The 20,214-nt window shown below is 33.8% G+C and overlaps 1 protein-coding gene across 1 annotated transcript; it reads left to right on the top strand.

Moving 5' to 3' along the window:
* Positions 1–606: 606 nt before the first annotated feature.
* Positions 607–7,156, top strand: LOC141720349 (beta-amyrin synthase 1-like). Its single transcript, XM_074522707.1, has 18 exons — positions 607–986; positions 1,118–1,303; positions 3,321–3,410; positions 3,517–3,714; positions 3,790–3,874; positions 3,971–4,137; positions 4,281–4,469; positions 4,562–4,675; positions 4,992–5,111; positions 5,247–5,369; positions 5,448–5,546; positions 5,802–5,858; positions 5,980–6,026; positions 6,126–6,269; positions 6,349–6,526; positions 6,632–6,712; positions 6,830–6,913; positions 7,001–7,156. Exons 1-18 carry the CDS (start codon positions 783–785, stop codon positions 7,121–7,123), a joined length of 2,289 nt encoding a protein of 762 aa, XP_074378808.1. The 5' UTR covers positions 607–782; the 3' UTR covers positions 7,124–7,156.
* The last annotated feature ends 13,058 nt before the right edge of the window (positions 7,157–20,214 follow it).

A 20,214-nucleotide genomic window follows, 5' to 3' on the forward strand; every position in this document is an offset into this window, starting at 1 on the left:
TGAATGAAATTTTCAAAGAGGGAAATAGGGGAACCAAAATATTGGCTCATGGGCGGGGTAAAATTTTGGGATAAATGTAAGAAAATTTGACTAAGAGGGAAATTAAAAAGCTGAGCGAAATGAAATTTTTTCATGTAATTTTAGACATCTGTTTTAAAATAAGCGATGTCTTCGAATGACAATAACATCATACAAACACGGGGTGATGTTATAAATTCTTTTAACATTTGCCACTAACCGATGTCTAATGTGTGATGTCTATTGACAGTTTTCTTGTAGTGTTACCATGAAAGTAACTTGTAAGATATCATGTTTGAAAATAAAAAAAATGGATGAACATTTAATAAATTCTTAAACATGAAAGGAACTTGTAACATATCATGTTTGAAAATAAATTAAAAAATGGACGAACATTTAATAATGGCAAGATATTAGACAAAAACATAAATAAAGGTGAATGTACATATATATATTATCAGTTGGTTACAGTCGACGTACCACAATGAATCACCAACAACAACTTGGACATAAACAATTAAACTAGACTTGGCACGAAGAACCACAAGATAAAAATAAATATTTGGCAACTATGTATTGACTCTGCGAGTACCCATATAAGCATACACTAATGGCAACTAGTATTACTATTAGTGCACCAGTAGAGCCCTAAAGGCACGTGGAATCTTGGGTTATTAATAAGGTATCATCCTCATAATAAGTGAGGCACCAATAGCTAGCTAACTAGCTACCTTTGCTCTCTTTAACTCCACCAACCAGAAAAGATGTGGAGACTGAAAGTTGGTGTAGGATCTGAAAATGACAAGTACTTGTACAGTACTAACCATTATGTGGGGCGGCAGATTTGGGAGTTCGATCCCAGTTATGGAAGCCCGGAAGAGAAGGCCGAGGTCGAAGAAGCTCGAAATCAGTTCTGGGAAAACCGTTACAAGGTTAAGCCTAGTGGCGATGTTATCTGGCAAATGCAGGTATATATGTGTGTTGATTTCTCCCAGCTAGCTAGCATTTTAATTTCTTTGTCCAAAATAATTGTTTCTGATTATATAATTGGTACTGAGTTTTGGAGAAAAGAGCGCTGATCAAATGAATATACGTGCAGTTTTTAAGGGAGAAGGGATTTAAACAAACAATACCGGGTGTGAAGATCGCAGATGGTGAAGAAATTAGCTACGAAAAAGCAACAGCAACAGTTAAAAGAGCCGCCCATTACTTTGCAGCTTTGCAGGCCTCAGACGGCCACTGGCCGGCTGAAAATGCTGGTCCATTATTCTTCCTGCCACCATTGGTGAAGCCTTCTCATCTTTCATTTCTTTCAATGCCCAATTAAATAATTACTTCGTATGATATAAGGCTATGGTTGGGGTATTGATTGTGATAAACGACACCCTGTAGTTTGTTACAAATATTTTGTTTTTATATATTGAATTCAATTTTGTTACCTCATCTAATGATGTTTTATACTATATAATTTACTATTTTTAGTAATATGTAATGCGATAGATTGCAACCGTAAATTTTAACTGTAATATTTATGTAGTTTAGGCCTTGTCTAAGATCTACGCAAGGAATAAGAGAATAACATTTTTTTTTAATTTGAGAGTAATAATACATTTTTTATTTTGTCAAAAGTGTGTGTATATGTATATAATATTTTATGAAGTATTAACTCTATTAAATTTTAAAACTGATTTTTCACTAGAAAATACTACAATTGGTTTTGATATTTTAAAATTGTACACTATATAAAATTTTTAGATTATTATAAAAGTTTCCTTGTGATATATACTCTTGTTACAAAAGTAAATCACAAATAGTAAAAATCATAATTTCAATCGAAAGCTTTTTTGTCTAAAATCTTAGGATGATAAACGAATCTTATATTTTTTAATACTCTCCTTCAACTATACGATACCACAAATACAACTAATACTAATATCAATACCAATAATAAATATATAATTTTAAATACAACTAATACTAATATTAATATCAATAACAAATATATAATTTTAATACTCCCGTTCAATTGTACGATACTACAAATACAACTAATACTAATATTAATACCAACAACAAATATATAATTTAAATAAATGGGGTGTGATGACTCGAACATGAATAATATTATATTAAGTAACCAATAAATTTTAAAGTGATTAAACAAGGTCGGATCTTATATTCTCTAACAAAATATACATAACAAAATATACGGCGCCCGATAAAATCACAGCTCAAGTCAGTTCTAATCAGTATCACCGTGATCCTTTTCGTAATTCCCACGGTATCGGTATCTATAGGTGAAAAAATGTGTTATAATAAAGTTAACTCGTAACTAAATAGCTAATGACCATGGTATATTATTATCTCCATCCCAAATTAGTTGTCATATTTTATTTTTACGCGTACTGATAACTTGACTATATATTTTTTTAATTATTTTTTAATTTTTTTTATAAATAAAAATTTAAATCTCAAACTTTTAACCATAAAAATAAAATTTGAAAAATAATTAACAATAATATGCGGTTAAGATAATTTAAATTAGGTACGAAGGGAGTAATTTAATACAACAAACAAATATTGTAATATGAAAGGATTCGAGTACTATTAATATTTATATTTTGAATATATAACAAGAATTTATGGTAGTACCCTATCTAAATTCAGTCGTCTATAATTTACTTTTGGATACCCAATATAATATGAGTACATTATTGTTTAAATATTAATGTTTACGGTGTTTTTGAAAATAAATTTAAGTAATTTTAAAAATACGTTTTTTAAGATTTTATTTGTAAAAATCCGATTTTCCAAAACATTTTGCAACAATGTGATTTTACAAACAGATGCAAACTCGATGCAACTAAAAAAATTAAATTAATTTTTTAAAACTCAAAAGAAGATAAAAGAAGTTGCGTATTTGATTTCTATAGCTTGCATACCTTATTTTTTTCCCAAATATATTTTATATAGTGTGACATACAAAATCACATAAATTAAATAATTTAATATACAAAGAGTAGTGCTACAATTGTAAAGAATTACATGACAATTTTGATGTAAGATAATATGTTGATATAAATATATGGCCCATTTTAATTAAAATTAGCCATTTATCAGTGTATACAATTTTTTTTATACACAATTTTAAAGGCGCATTGCTGGATTAGTTCCCTTACTTTTTAAAATGAAAAGTCTCTTTGTTAATAAATTTTAATGATTCAAATATTTAGTAACAAAAAATAAACTGTAGTACATGTTGTATATAGATCCAACAATATATAATAATGATATCATGTCAGGTAATGTGCTTGTACATCACGGGACATCTAAATATCATGTTGCCAGCCCCGCACCGGGAAGAAATCCTTAGATACCTATATTGTCATCAGGTATGAATTAATTATGATACGTAATATATGTATTGTATAAGAATGAAATTCCAGAGTATATGAGCTTGGGATTCATCATGTATAGCATACTACTAAGTAATTGCAGAATGAAGATGGTGGATGGGGATTACACATAGAGGGGCATAGCACTATGTTTTGCACAGCACTAAGTTACATTTGCATGCGTATACTTGGACAAGGGGCGGATGGGGGTGTAAACAATGCTTGTTCAAGAGCTCGAAAATGGATCCTGGACCACGGCTCTGTCACCCACATGCCCTCTTGGGGCAAGACCTGGCTATCGGTCTGTCACCAGAACTACTAATTCATACCACATTCTTCCATGCTAGTACTAATTTCAACATCTTATGGTTTCTAGATATTTGGTGTGTATGAGTGGGTGGGATGCAACCCAATGCCACCAGAGTTTTGGATTCTTCCTTCTTTCCTTCCCATGCATCCTGGTAAATTATGTAATAATCTGTTTGGTTTCGTTTACTACTTCTGCTTTTAAGTAATCAACTGAGGATATATATTGTTCTTTGACCAAACTACTGCAGCAAAAATGTGGTGTTACTGTCGGATGGTTTACATGCCCATGTCTTATTTGTACGGAAAAAGATTTGTAGCCTCCACCACTCCTCTCATTTTACAGCTCAGGGAAGAACTATACCATCAACCCTACCATCAAATCAAATGGCAGCAAATGCGCCATTGTTGTGCACCCGTAACTACAATCCCCCCTTACTCTGTTTTTATTTTATAGTTAGTACTGCACTATTTGTATATGCATCCCCTTATAATTTACAGTTATATTAATTAGTTGCCAATTATATTCTTTTACTAGTGGCTAATAAAATTAAATTACAGGAGGACATTTACTATCCCCACCCTCTCATTCAGGATTTGATCTGGGATAGCCTTTACATATGTACAGAGCCACTTTTAACTCGTTGGCCGTTCAACAAGTTAAGAGAAAAGGCTCTTGAAACTACTATGAAACACATACATTATGAAGATGAGAATAGCAGATACATCACCATTGGATGCGTTGAGAAGGTAATTACAGATGATGTTATTTTGTGGATATTAATGGTTTTTAAACAAATTCTATTTATATATACATATAATGACGGTATGTGTATGTGTAGGTTTTGTGTATGCTGGCCTGCTGGGTTGAGGATCCAGATGGTGACTACTACAAAAAACACCTAGCTCGGGTCCCAGATTACTTGTGGGTTGCTGAAGACGGAATGAAGATGCAGGTTACATTATATTTATCTTTTTTTTTCTAAATGGTTAGAATTATTTCTTGATCAAGCAAGAAAATTGAATTCTAGTAATCTCATCCTTGTCACTATCTCAATTGGGGGTTCATTTATATATATTTAACAATCTATGCTGAATTGGGTAATTATGAACTTCTGTAAGCACCAATGCTGAATTGGGTAATTATGAACTTCTGGAAGCACCAATTACTTAACATTTTTTATGATGATGTTTAGCTAGGTTGTGTTGACCGCTGAATTTGATAGTCATTCTAAGACACTATTGATCATTTTTCCCTCGTTAATTTGGCAGAGTTTTGGTAGTCAACAGTGGGATACTGGTTTTGGACTTCAGGCATTGTTAGCAACTGGCCTAGCAGATGAACTCGGACCTACTCTTAAAAGAGGACACGAGTTTGTTAAAGCCTCTCAGGTATTAAATATTTACCAAACTTTATGAAAAATTATAAATTAGCTAACTAGTTATTTTCAATTAGTTGCACAAATATGAATACATGTATGCCGGCACAACTAATTAAGAGATCACATATAATTGAGTTTTTTGCAGGTAAAAAGTAACCCTTCTGGGGATTTCAAAAGCATGCATCGTCACATTTCTAAGGGATCTTGGACTTTTTCGGATCAAGATCATGGATGGCAAGTTTCAGACTGTACTGCAGAGGGGATGAAGGTTATTGCTAACAATATATTTCGGCAGTAGGCCTAGTTACAAGATTTTCTTACATGTTGTGCCTATGTATATGTGTAGTGTTGTCTTCTTTTCTCTTTAATGTCCCCGGAAATTGTTGGGAAGAAATTCGAACCTGAACGACTGTATGATTCTGTGAACGTCCTGCTTTCTTTGCAGGTAAATTACTACCCTTTGGGTTTCAATGAGCTTTCACTATTTCATTTGGGTAGGAATTAGGATATTTTTTATTTTGAAGTTAGATTAAGGTTAATTTACTCGTACATTTGTGTCAATTAGTTTCCTACCTTCTGAATAAGCCGTAGCATACATCACAATCTACAAAAAATCTGAGAAAAGATACCTAAGCTGAAGTAACAAAATAGCCCCTGCATTTCAACAAAAGCAAGTAAATAATTTCACTGAGCATTACAGAGTGAAAATGGAGGTTTAGCAGCATGGGAGCCAGCAACAGGTCAAGATTGGTTAGAGGTATATGTATGAACCTTGCTCAACTTGTAGGATAATTACTGAAAATGCTAAATTGCTTGTATGTGAAATAATGGATCTCGTCAATTAAATTAAACATGAATTTTCTTCTTCTACTCTGCAGCTGCTCAATCCTACAGAATTCTTTCAAGATATCGTCGTTGAGCACGAGTAAACAATCACATCAATTTATATTTGTTTTATAACTAAAGAAATATATTGAAAGTGGTGGTAAGAATTCAAACAAGTCTAACAAAGATAGTGATTCAGATATGTGGAGTGCACTGCAGCTGCAATTCAGGGGTTGGTGCTATTCAAGAAGTTATATCCTGCACACAGGAAGAAAGAGATCAATGACTTTATGGATAATGCTGTTAGATATCTTGAAGACATACAGATGCCAGATGGTTCATGGTAACGGACAGTCCCTAAATAATTATGTCGATTATGCTTACAATGTACTAATTTGCATGATATATATAAATAATCAAAGGTATGGGAATTGGGGTGTATGCTTCACATATGGAACCTGGTTTGCACTTGGAGGGCTAGCAGCAGCAGGAAAGACATACAATAATAGCTCAACTGTCCGTAGGGGAGTTCAATTCCTGTTGAATTCTCAACTTGATGATGGTGGTTGGGGAGAGAGCTATCTATCTTGTCCTTTAAAGGTTTGATTCAGAAGGAGCTAGTGTGATCTACTTGATATTGCTAGCTTTTGAATATATAAGACATGCATTTGCTAATCGTAGTAATGAACAAGTTTTTGATCACAGAAATACACACAAATAGAAGGAAACAGATCTAACTTGGTGCAAACTGCATGGGCAACAATGGGTCTCATTTATTGTGGCCAGGTAAAAATGGTTAAATATATGTACAATGTTATCGTGTAATCATCAATTGAAGTAATATACATGAATGGAATTGGAGAATCTAGCTATAAGCATGTAAAAAATTGTATATCACGGCAGGCGGAGAGAGATGCAGCCCCTCTTCATCGTGCAGCAAAGCTGATGATTAATTCTCAGGAAGAGAAAGGCGGCTTTCCCCAGCAGGTAATCAATTGCAGCTAATTATTATTACTGCTATATGTTTTACTACGAGAAACTACTAATAATACTACTAAATGTGTGGGATGACAGGAGATAACAGGAGTATTTATGAAGAACTGTATGTTACATTATGCTGCCTATAGGAATTTATATCCATTATGGGCTCTTGCAGAGTTTCGCAAATGGGTGCCACTTCCATCTACAACCGTCTAAACTTTAGAATACCACCTTATGGAATTATGTGCACCTCAGACCGTTTATCAAGTTGCCATGTTTGCTGTGTAATTGATGCTTGTATTTAATGTTCAATCGGACCACCGTGATTTCTCCTCGCTTTCTGTAGCATCCTTTCCTACTTTACCCATTCGTACTAGGAGTAATTTACTAGTACTACATTTCCGAGGCTATGCTTGGTCACCGAGCTCACCAATTAATACTTGAGCACATTAAATATACTCCACTTTCATAACCTCATCGTAACAAACTAATGGCGCTCAGGTGTAAACAGTCAATAAGTCCGTTATAAACGAGTCTAAATAATCCATTTGAGCTCCAACTCAAGCTTAACTTGAGCTTTTGGAATTATTTACCGTGCCTGCGTTTGACTTTTATATTACTCCGCTCCTAAAGTTCACGAGTCATGTTGAGCTTGTATTATTTTTAATTTTTTATTATAATTATATTTTTATAAAAATAGTTAGTGTTTAATTTATATTTTGAATATTTAATTATTTAATTCATATTTAAATATTTAATTGAATTGAATCGAATTCGAGTCAAACCGATCATATTTCGATTTTTCGTTAATATTTGGTGAAATCTATTCGAGTTTTTTTAATTAATGAGGTAAAAAAGGTTTTTATAGATAAAATGTGAGGGTTTTTTAAGAAATACGAACCTGCTATATAAATATTAATTTATTTTTCTCATAAAACGAAGTATGTAGATCAAAGAATACGCTTCACTTGTTACATTCAACTAGTTTATTAAGACGCGCTTCGCAGCAGCCTTTTAAAATAATATTATAATAATTTTTTTTATTTTACATTTTATACTGATAATTCTAATATTCTGAATAATAAATAGACAAATTTAAAAAAATCGCTCTCACATTAAACTTGTTTACTATAGTGAGACCAATCTCACTGTGTGAATTTTTACATAAATATTAAAAAGAAAATTATATATCTTAATATTTTAATATTATTTTCAATATCATTATATATATCTCAATTTTTTTCCAAAATTCAAAATTTCTTCATATTTCAAAATACGTAATATAACATCTGTATCAAAATTTACGTTAAAATAATTCCTGTGTTCCAGTAATGAAACATGATATGATATAGTCTGCGGCGTTGAACCTATAAAAAACAAAAAATATTACTGACAAATCAATCAAAGTCGAGCATTTAAAATTATGATTCAATATCAATTAGCTCAGCGGGTTGAGATTAAGGCTTTGTGATACCACACTAAGTCCTAAATTTGATTTAAAGTGATGCTAGATTTATGTAGGGCACAAGAATAATAAAAGTGCATGTACGCTTTTTAAAGTAATCTTAAGATATCTACAAAATTAAAAAGAAAAATATTAGAATTTTATAGGCATAAAAGCACATATTCGCAAGAATATATAAAAATAGCCAATCACGGATTAATAAAAATGCGCGTAAGTTTTATAAATTGAAATTAGGATAGCTACGAAATTAAAAAGAAAAAATATTAGAACTTCATATACATAAAAGTGCAAATCCACGAAATGTATAACAACCACAACTTAATACACCGACCCACTCATAAAAAATAATAACTAAAAGACATTAAAATTCAATAAATTAGAGAACATCAATAACGTAGAAGAAAATATGTGTAAAACTAATCGTAGAGATTAGTTCATTCATGCAAAGAGGAAAAGGAAAATCGGCCCGCAAGGGTTGGCTCAGTTGGTTAAAGAGAGGAAAACTAACCTCTTAGTCACAGGTTCGAATCCCACGGGAGGAGAATTTATGATTATGCCTCCTGAGTCAGAGCCTGTCGCTTAAATGCGGTTTACCTTGGTTCACGTAGTTTGCAGACTATTACGTGAACCCGTAGGGTTTACCCAGTGCGCACCCGAAGGGTAGCAGCTGCGGGTTATCTACGATAAAAAAAAAAAAAAAGGAAAATCGAATCTTATGAATAAATTAAAATAATAATGGTGAGTCGATACTTTACGCATATATGTAGAGGTAACAGGACCTCGTAAAGAAAGAGAGACTAAGAAGGTACAAATTTACATACATAAATAAATAATTAAGGGTTTCTTATAAATGTTTGTATAAAATAGGTAATTATAAAAGACAATAGTTGGATTTTTTTGTAATTTTTTTTATAAATAGGTATTTGTAGAAAAGGTAAAAGCTTAACTTTTAGGCAAAGTTTAATTGTAAAAAAATAAAATTTTAACTTGCTGAGAAAATTTAGCTTAATATAAGATAATTATAATTAAGAGAAAGTTTAGGAAAGTAATAAGATAGTCATGTAAAACTTGTATAAGGTAAAAATTTAACTTGTCGACAAAGTTTACTTGTAAAAGATAAAAGTTTAATTTGTTAAGAAAATTTAGGTGAATGTAAGGTAATTATGATTAAGATAAAGTTTAGAAGAATAATAAGATGGTATGCTATGTAAAAAAAATTAAATGATAAGTTGACATAATGATTTAACATATTTTTAGATAATAATAAGATGGTAAGTTGATTTAATGATTTAACATATTTATAGATATTTATCTTTTATAATAATTTTATTAATTACTTAAAAAACTAGAAGAGATATTTTGGTAGAATATTAAGACGACAATTTGATTTAAGGAGAAAGTGTAGTATAATATAAGGAAATTGTAGTTTATATTATTTAATAATTCAAAAAATTGAGAAAATTTAAAAAATGGATTGCGACGATATGATAGGCGCCACCTAAACTTCTCGGTCTTCTCCTTTATATTAGTAACTAATTTACTAAGTGGCGCTTCTCATCGGCATTTTAAAGTAATATTCTATTTTTTTATATTTCTTATCTTATCTTTATCATTATAAAATTTTGAATAAGAAGTTTAGAAAAATATTCTCGCGTTAAACATTTTTACTTCAATAAATCGCTCTCTCATTATTCACAAATCTAATATCATAAAATTATATTATTTATTAGTCAATAACGAATGTGATCTTGTTTAATAATATAAAATTTTGAGAAAATTACAAAAATAGATTGAAAGTTGTTATTCCCTAACAATATAACAACAGAATTACATAAGGGGGAATTCTGGTTTCCTTTAGCCATTATGAAAAATTCTTTCCAAATTATACAACTTATATGTTTTGAATATGCAGGAGTGCAGATAAAACTTTGAAGTATTCAAATAACACAAAGTAAATAAACACAAGTTTAAAAACTATCGGGTGGATTTGTATTTCCACCAGAGATGTATATATTGAGGAAATCTATGTGATGCAAGAATGCACACAGCTGCTTACAAGTATTACAACTTAGAACTTGAGAGTGGTAGAAGATGCAGCTTACAAAGACTCTATAATTAATTTCTTATAATTCTTATTTCTAAAAATACTTGCTACACTTGGTTTATATATCCCCAAGTTACATGTGCAATAAGACAAAAATGTTTCTATCAGCTAAATCCAATTCACATGTTTCTTCATTTTTCTGTCCAATACAATCTAAGTTAGATACAGTATCTTTGAACGAGCTTGTCTTTCCTGGAAATGTAAATGCTTAATTTTCTTCTAACACTTACAATCAGGCTGCCACATTTCTTTTCTGCACTATCAACCCATGTGACTCTGTCAGCTTCTGTCAAGTCCCTATCAACTCTTGTTATTCCCAGTGGACTAACAATGAGATTTACAGAAGGGGGGTTGAATGTAAATCTCAAAACTTTTTCAAGTTTTGAGCAGTTTCTAAGGCTAAGTGTTTTTGAGAGCAAGTGTGTGTGAATTGCTTGAAGCTAATGCAGACAGATATATATTCAAACACAAATGTAAAGAACACAGAGAACTTAAAAACTTTTCTGGTGGATTTGTTGTTCCACCAGAGATGTGTTATTTCAGAAAATCTGTGATTCAAAGAATTAAATCACAGCTGCTTCCTAGTACAAACTAGATGATTTTCTCTATGGATTTTTCTAAATAGCTCTGGAAAATTCACACCTAATTACTAGTTGTTACTTGGTTTATATATCACCAAGTTTACAAGTGAAGACAAAACTGTAAAATACAATTAAAAAGGCTCTGTTAGATATATTTGATAATGTCATGGCTAATATGTTTTATGTTTAGATTTCAGATCTTATTTGAACAGGACAAATCAGTACTTATACTGGACGTCAGGACTTAAGGGATATCAGTACTTATGTTATCAGGAGATAAGCATCAGGAGATAGATATCAGAACTTAAGTGCTGAAGGACGATCAGATAAGGACAGTAGCTGATTAAAGTTAAGAAGATCAAGATAAACATAAGAAGAGATATGCATGAAGAAGGAATTCCGTAAAGAATGGAATGCTTGGAAGAAAAGATATCTGATTGATATATATTAGGAAGCAGAATTATATTCCATATCAATTAGCGATTATCTTGTAACTGTGTAATATATAAACACAGACATAGGATTTACACTATAAGTGTTATCATTATCGAGAATATTATTTAACTGTAACCCTAGCAGCTCTCGTGATATTTTGTTCATCACTGAGAGATAACAGTTCCAGATTGTAACAGAGTTTATTGTTTCAATAAAGTTTGTTTTCTGTTACATAAGTTCTTGAAGTTTGATTTGATTGTAATAAACACTGTATTCACCCCCTCTACAGTGAAAGTGTGACCTAACAAGTGGTATCAGAGCCTTCTGTTAACATACATACAGTTAAAGATCCAAACACAATCATGTCTGACACAGAAACTCCAACTAAGCCTACCAAAGCTGAGGAATCATCAAAGACATCAATTCAGAGTCGATATGAGACTATCAGAGTTCCCATATTGAGACCATCTGAATATCCCATATGGAAGGTAAGGATGACCATGTTTCTGGAAGCAACAGATCCAGAATACCTTGATAGAATCAAGGAAGGGCCTCACAAACCTACCAAGCTCGCTGTTGTAGTTGCAGGTGAAGCAGCAAAGACCGTACCAAAGGAAAAGAGTGATTATACTGCTGAAGATATAACATCTATTGCTAAGGATGCCAAGGTACGACACTTACTGCATAGTGCCATTGATAATGTAATGTCAAACAGGGTAATCAACTGCAAGACTGCCAAGGAGATATGGGATGCACTGGAGACAAGGTGTCAAGGAACTGAAACAGTTAAGAAGAACAGGAAGACAATACTCACTCAAGAGTATGAACATTTTGACTCAAAATCTAATGAGTCATTGAATGATTTATATGATAGATTTGTCAAACTTTTGAATGATTTGTCATTGGTTGATAAAGAGTATGATCTTGAAGATACCAACCTAAAATTCCTGTTAGCTCTTCCTGAATGCTGGGATTTGAAGGCAACAACAATAAGAGACAACTACAATCTTGATGAAACAACTCTTGATGAAATCTATGGAATGCTCAAGACTCATGAACTTGAGATGGAACAAAGAAGCAAGAGGAAAGGAGGAAAGTCAAGGACAGTTGCTCTCAAGGCTGAAGAGGAATCCCCCAAAGCACCTTCCTCAAAGAAAGACAAGGGTAAAGCTCTTTTCATAAAGTCTGATACTGAGTCATCAAGTTCTGAGAGTGATGATGACTCAGATTCTGAAAGCTTGCCTGAAACTGATGCTGATGAGGAGATGATGAAGTTGTGTGCTCTTATGGTGAAAGGAATCACAAAGATTGCATACAGGAAGTTCAGGAAGGGAAAGAAGTTTTCCAGGAAAGGCATAAGTTCTGATAAGAAGAATTTCAGAAGATCTGAAGGAAGAGGAGGAAAGTCTGACAGAGGAGATTACGCCAATGTTAAATGTTATAATTGTGGTGAGAAAGGCCACATATCTCCTGATTGCAAGAAGACCAAGAGTGACAAAGGCAAAGCTCTTGTCACAAAGCAGAAAAGCTGGACAGACACCTCAGACTCTGAAAGTGAGGAGAACTATGCATTGATGGCAAATGCTGATAAATCAAGTTCTGAGAGCAGTTCTGAAGCTGCTGAAACAAAGGTACCTCAGACTACTTATGCTTTTCATACTGATGATATTAATGAGTTGAGAAGATATCTTAAAACCATGTTTGTTAGTTATAGAGATCAAACTTTAACATGTGAAAGATTAACTTCTGAAAATCTTGCTTTTAGGAAAAGAAATGATTTCTTAGAAAAAGAGTTAGTCATGTTCCATCAAACTCAGAAGGATAGAGATGATGCTTTTTATGTTAGGGATGAAGTGCTAAAAATGAATGAATCTCTAAAAACTGAGTTAAAAAAGGAGAGAGAGATTATTAGGACTTGGACTAACTCTGGCAAAATAACTCAAAATTTGCTAAGCAGTGGAAACTGGAAAGAGGGCTTAGGTTATGGAGAAGATAAAAATGAAAAAGGAACTGTAGAAATTAAGCCTGTTGATAAGCAAAAGCCGAAGTTAAAACCTGTTAAGTTTGTAACTGAAAAATCTGAAAATGAGAAATCAGAAGTTAAAAAGGAATAAGCTTCTGACAAACTAAAACAGGAAAAGATAGCTGAAGTTAACATAGGCTTAATGACAAAGAAGCAGCTTAAGCATAAGCTGAAAGATGTTAAGAATGCAAACAAGGTAAAATCACCTAGGAAAAACAGGAATGGAAAGGAAGGTGTGAATAAAAGCAATAACTATAAATCTGTTCCTGATGCTCCTAGGAAAGCATGTCATAACTGTGGAAGTTCTAACCATCTGGCTTCTTTTTGCAGGAAGAATAAGAATATTAACTCCTTATCTTCAAAATCAGGAGTTAAGAGTCAGTCTGTTAGATACAAACCACAAAATCCTTGTTTTCATTGTGGTAGTTTATGGCATTCCATTTATACTTGTAAGGAATATCATAGTTTGTACTATGATTATTATCAAATAAAACCTTCTTTAAAGAAAGTTTCTGTTGTTCCTTCTAGTGTAAGTTCTGATTCAAAGTCTGGTAGTATAAGTTCTGATAAGAAAACTGTTAACATAAAATCTGATGCTAAATCCGCTGCAAATGTTAACAAACCTAAAAAGGCCAAAGGATCCAAGCAAGTCTGGGTCCTTAAAACTAATAATTAGTGGTCTTTTTGATTGCAGGGCAACAGGAAAAATATTTTAGTTCTGGACAGTGGATGTTCAGGACATATGACTGGAAATAAGGCCCTGCTATCAGACTTTGTGGAGAAAGCTGGCCCAAGTGTTTCTTATGGAGATGGCAACATTGGAAAAACTTTGGGATATGGCAATATCAATCTTGGGAATGTCATCATTAAAGATGTAGCTCTGGTCTCAGGACTTAAACACAACTTACTGAGTATAAGTCAAATCTGTGACAGAGGTTATCATGTTGATTTCTTTGCAGAACATTGTGAAATAGTTAGTAAATCTAAAGGAAAAGTTGTTCTGAAGGGATTCAGGCGTGGTAACATTTATGAAGCTAAGCTTTCAACAAGTTCTGATGGTTCTGCAATCTGTTTAGTGAGTAGAGCCTCAATTGAAGAAAGCTGGAATTGGCACAAGAAACTCTCTCATTTAAACTTCAACAAGATAAATGAACTGGTCAAGAAAGATCTTGTGAGAGGACTGCCAAAATCAGTGTTTGCTCCTGATGGTCTTTGTGACTCATGTCAGAAGGCCAAACAAAGAAAATCTTCATTCAAGAGCAAGACTGAATCATCAATTCTTGAGCCTTATTATCTACTTCATGTTGATCTATTTGGTCCAGTGAATGTCATGTCTATTGCAAAGAAGAAATATGCGTTGGTCATAGTAGATGAGTTCACCAGATACACATGGGTGTATTTCTTGCACACAAAAAGTGAAACTGCATCTATCCTGATTGATCATGTCAAACATCTGGATAAATTGATCAAAGATTCTGTGAAAATTTTGAGGAGTGATAATGGCACTGAATTCAAGAATCTGATAATGGAAGAGTTCTGCAAAAATCATGGAATAAAGCAGGAATTTTCTGCTCCTGGAACTCCACAGCAAAATGGAGTTGTTGAAAGGAAGAATAGAACTCTCATTGAAGCTGCACGAACAATGCTTGAAGAAGCAAAGCTTCCAACCTATTTCTGGGCTGAAGCTGTGCAGACTGCTTGTTTTACTCAAAATGCAACACTCATTAACAAGCATGGAAAAACACCATATGAGATGGTGAAGAACAAGAAGCCAAATCTGAAATACTTTCATGTATTTGGATGTAAGTGTTTTGTTCTCAAGACTCATCCTGAACAGCTATCCAAGTTTGATCTAAAAGCTGATGAGGGAATCTTTGTTGGATATCCACTTTCCACAAAAGCCTTCAGAGTCTATAATTTGAGAACAAAAGTGATCATGGAATCTATCAATGTCTCTTTTGATGACAAGAAGATCACTGGACTTGAAGATTGTATTGATCATGATCAGCTGAGATTTGAAAATGAAGATTCATATTCTGATACCTTAAGTCCTGACAGTCTAAGTCCTGATACTGTAAACTCTGATGGATTAAACTCTGATGTTATTGAAACTGTGGTGACTACGTCAAAGGAAGATGCACCAATGCAGGGGGAGCATACTCAAGATATTATCACATCTCAAGAAGCATCAGAACACACATCTGGCTCTTCAAGTTCTGATTCGTCAAGTTCTGATAAGCTAAGTACTGATAGTGCTGAAAATCTAAATGTTGAAGAATCCAACTCAGAGAGCATAGTTTCAGGGGGAGCATCAGAAAATGAAAACGAAGACAACATGAATCATGGGGGAGCATCCAGTTCTAGAGAAAACCTTCCATCTGCAAGGAAGTGGACAAAATCACATACACCTGATTTGATAATTGGAAATCCTGATGCAGGTGTCAGAACTAGAACATGTACTTCTAATGAATGTCTTTACAATTCTTTTCTCTCTCAGTCTGAGCCAAAGAAAGTGGAAGAAGCTCTTCAAGATGCTGATTGGGTGCAAACAATGCAGGAAGAGTTGAATGAATTTGAAAGAAACAAAGTCTGGACCTTAGTGCCAAGACCTAAGAATAGATCTGTTGTTGGTACAAAATGGGTATTCAGAAACAAAACTGACAGTGATGGCATAATTGTAAGGAACAAGGCAAGGCTGGTTGCAAAAGGATATTCTCAACAGGAGGGAATTGACTATGATGAAACATTTGCGCCAGTTGCTAGGTTAGAAGCCATAAGGATATTCATGGCTTATGCTGCTCACAAAAAGTTTACTGTCTTTCAAATGGATGTGAAAAGTGCTTTTCTCAATGGAGAATTGGAGGAGGAAGTATATGTTGAACAACCTCCAGGCTTTGTAGATTCCAAACATCCAGATTATGTCTACAGGCTTGATAAAGCACTTTATGGACTTAAGCAAGCTCCTAGAGCATGGTATGAGACTTTAGCTCAGTTTCTTCTGGAAAGTGGATTCAACAGAGGAACTATTGACAAAACACTGTTCTATCTCAACCATGGCAAAGACTTACTTTTGGTCCAGATTTATGTTGATGATATCATCTTTGGGTCTCCAAATGACAAACTTTACAAAAAGTTTGCCAAACTAATGCAGTCAAGATATCAGATGAGTATGATGGGAGAACTTAGTTATTTTCTGGGCCTTCAAGTCAAGCAGAGTGAAGAAGGCACTTTTATTTGTCAATCTAAGTACACCAGAAACTTGCTGAAGAAATTTGGAATGCAAGACTGTTCAAGTGCATCCACTCCCATGGCCACTGCAACAAAACTGGATAAGGATACTGGTAATTCAGTAGATATTACTGATTACAGAGGTATGATTGGCTCACTTCTCTATCTAACTGCTAGTAGACCAGATATCATGTTTGCTACCTGTCTTTGTGCAAGATTTCAAGCAGATCCAAGAGAACCTCACTTAACAGCTGTAAAAAGAATCTTTAAGTATCTTAAAGGAACAGCTGATCTAGGATTATGGTATCCTAGAGAATCAGATTTTAAATTAATAGGTTACTCAGATGCAGATTTTGCAGGTTGCAAAATTGACAGGAAAAGCACAAGTGAAAGCTGCCAATTTCTTGGAGGCAGATTGGTTTCTTGGTATAGCAAGAAACAAAAGTCAATTTCCACATCAACTGCAGAAGCAGAGTATATTGCTACAGGAAGCTGCTGTGCACAGATTCTTTGGATGAAGAATCAGTTACTGGATTATGGGTTAACATATTTCAAAATCCCTATTTACTGTGATAATCAAAGTGCTATTGTTATGACAGGTAATCCAGTTCAACACTCTATGACAAAGCACATCAGCATCAGGTACCATTTCATCAGGGAACATGTGGATGAAGGTACAGTGGAATTGCATTTTGTTCCCACAGATCAACAAGTAGCAGATATCTTCACAAAACCACTGTGTGAAGCTACCTTTACAAGATTGGTAAATGAACTTGGAATGATTTCAGGTTCTTTCTCTAAATCTGCTTAAACTTGTTCTATGTTATCAGACTTTATGATCAGTATTTACAGAATTAATCTCTTTGTGTATTCTGTGCTTAATTGATAAATGTTTTTAAGTACTGACTGTTGTCTGATATATATCTCTTAACTCTAATAAGTGATATATCTGTTTAAGTAATCATTCAATCCTATGAGGATAATTGTGCTAGATACTGACCTACTAGTCTTCAATAAACAAATGATCCCATGAAAGAAGTAATTATTTCTGTGGAAATCTTATGACACAAGCAAATTCTGATACTTGAGCTTAGTTTAGTTTACTTTATTCATCTTATTACTAAGTCCCAAATTAGAATAATGCTACTCATCTGTTTAAGTTCTGATTCTAGTAAAACTGCTGAATGTACTAAGTGCTGATAAACCTCACTTATCAAAAGAAGAAGAAAAAGAATCAAAGAATAATATCAGGTACTCCTTTGAGATCTAGAGTAAAAATGTGAATGGGACGACCCAAGTGCATAGCTGGTATTAAGTAAATATGCATTAGAAAAGCAAAATATTTTCTTGGTGACTTTTCACACTCTATGATTACTGGAGAAATACTCTGATAATAGCATAAATTCTGATAAGCAGTCGTAACTCACTTACACTGAGAAGCCACTGTAAAATAGAATTTAAAAAGATGCATAAAATTAGCACAAAAACAGTTGAGGTGGACTCATGCATGAACTCATTTATCAGTAGGTTTCAGGATAATGACAGCTCTTTAGCAAAATTTTAATTATGACTTATTTCTAAGATGTACTGAAGTAAATCAGACTTTACTCTTTATTAGTTATTTAGCTTAATGCACACACAAATCACTCCATATGAATGATGAAATTTTTGTGGTGGTCTATGTTCTTTTAGACAAACAGTCACTGTGTCACCTTGCACAAATTCTGAGGACAAGGTCTAGTTACATGTTCTGATGATTAAGTTCTGAAGACTATAACTCAGAACTTGTATGAAAACTTACTAAGATAGATATTCCTTTTTCGAGTTAAGACATTATGTTCTGATGACTGTTAAGTTCTGGTATAGGTCTAAGTTCTGATTTTTCAGTCTAACCCTTTACTTGACTTATCTGTGAGTAAAATTTGGTAACAGTCTCAGATTAATTTAGAATATGTTGAAGTGGAAGATTAATAGTCTATGGTTAGGACTAATGGCACTCGTCCTTGAACAGTTCACTCTTGTTACATGTGCACATTCCTTTTCAAATGACTGTTATTCTTTTTCAAGTCTAGGGAGACGAGGTAGACTTAACTCTATCTGTCAGCATTAAATATCTTCGCGTCTCCTGGCATTCTCTTGCCTATATAAACAGCCACTTCACATTAGCCTTTCCATCAATTTTTCTCACAATCTTAACTTCATATTCTTTTTCAAAAATATCATGGTCCGATTCAACATGTTTTTGAATTACCAAAATTTTCATATGGAGCTAAGCTGCGCCGACTGGCAGCAGGAGTGGCATGTAACTGCCATTCCTGAAGAGATATGGGGCTCTGTCCCACAGGCGGTGCTGAACCGACTTCTGTTCTTCGAGATGGACTACCAGATTCTGAAGAACAGATTCTTTCTTCAGAACCTGTGGTAAATGAAGCTGAGAAAGCAACTTCTCAGAAGGATTCTGATATTGGGGGTTCTAAGCTTCTCAAAAGGCTTAGACGAATGACTGTTCCTGAAACTCCAAAAGAATCCAAATCAAACAAGAAATACAAGAAACAGAGGGCAAAAAGGCCAGTTTCAGATGATGAGGAGGAAGCAGCTAAGGAAGGGGATCAGGAATCTCTGATCTCACAAGAAAAAGAATTTGATCCAGTTACTTCTTCTCCATCCACTCCATCTCAGGAAACTGTATCTGACAAGGCTAATTTCCCATCTGTGTCTCTTGATAATCAAGGCACAAGTGCTGATAATGCTGATCAACACTTAGTTGTGCCTGGAGTAATTTTCTTAGAAGCTCCAACAGCAACAAATCTTTTGCTAACACCTGTTACTGATGCTATGCAAACTCCGGAATTATCTAAGTCACCTTCTCTGCATCTAGACACTGATGATCAGACTTTAGGTGAGCATCAGGATATGGCTGTTGATCAGAACTTAGCATCAGATCAGCAATTAGAGGATGCTGACGCCTCCATTGCTACTCACACTGCTATTATATCAGATGATACTGATTCTATAAGTTCTGATGCTGCACATGTTGGAGATACTGGTGATGCTGCTCCAACTGCAAATACTGATGCAGCAGGTCCTTCAGGACACATTCCTCTTTCTAAGTCTGAACTAGTAAAGAAGTTTGTTACAGAGGAACCACCAGTGCCTTGGAGTGAAACTCCTGCAGGACAGGAGTGGACTAAGGAATGGAACTCAGTCTCATGTATTCCATCTGCGTTACATCTTACTGAGCACTTGACTAAAGTTGATGAAATGTTAAATTCTGATGATTTCAAAACCCAGCTTCGTGTCACTGCATTGAGTACTAAACATCTACAAGGTCTTCATTCAACCACTCATGCAGAAATACACAAGATTCAGGAGAACTTTATCAAGTAGGAACAAGTTTGGAAACTTGATAAGAAAAAGTTCTTTCAACCTTCTATTGACAGGATTGCTTATATTGAGAAGACTCAAGATCGT

The sequence above is a fragment of the Apium graveolens genome, chromosome 4 (assembly GCF_009905375.1).
Source record: "Apium graveolens cultivar Ventura chromosome 4, ASM990537v1, whole genome shotgun sequence".
Taxonomy (NCBI): Eukaryota; Viridiplantae; Streptophyta; class Magnoliopsida; order Apiales; family Apiaceae; genus Apium; species Apium graveolens.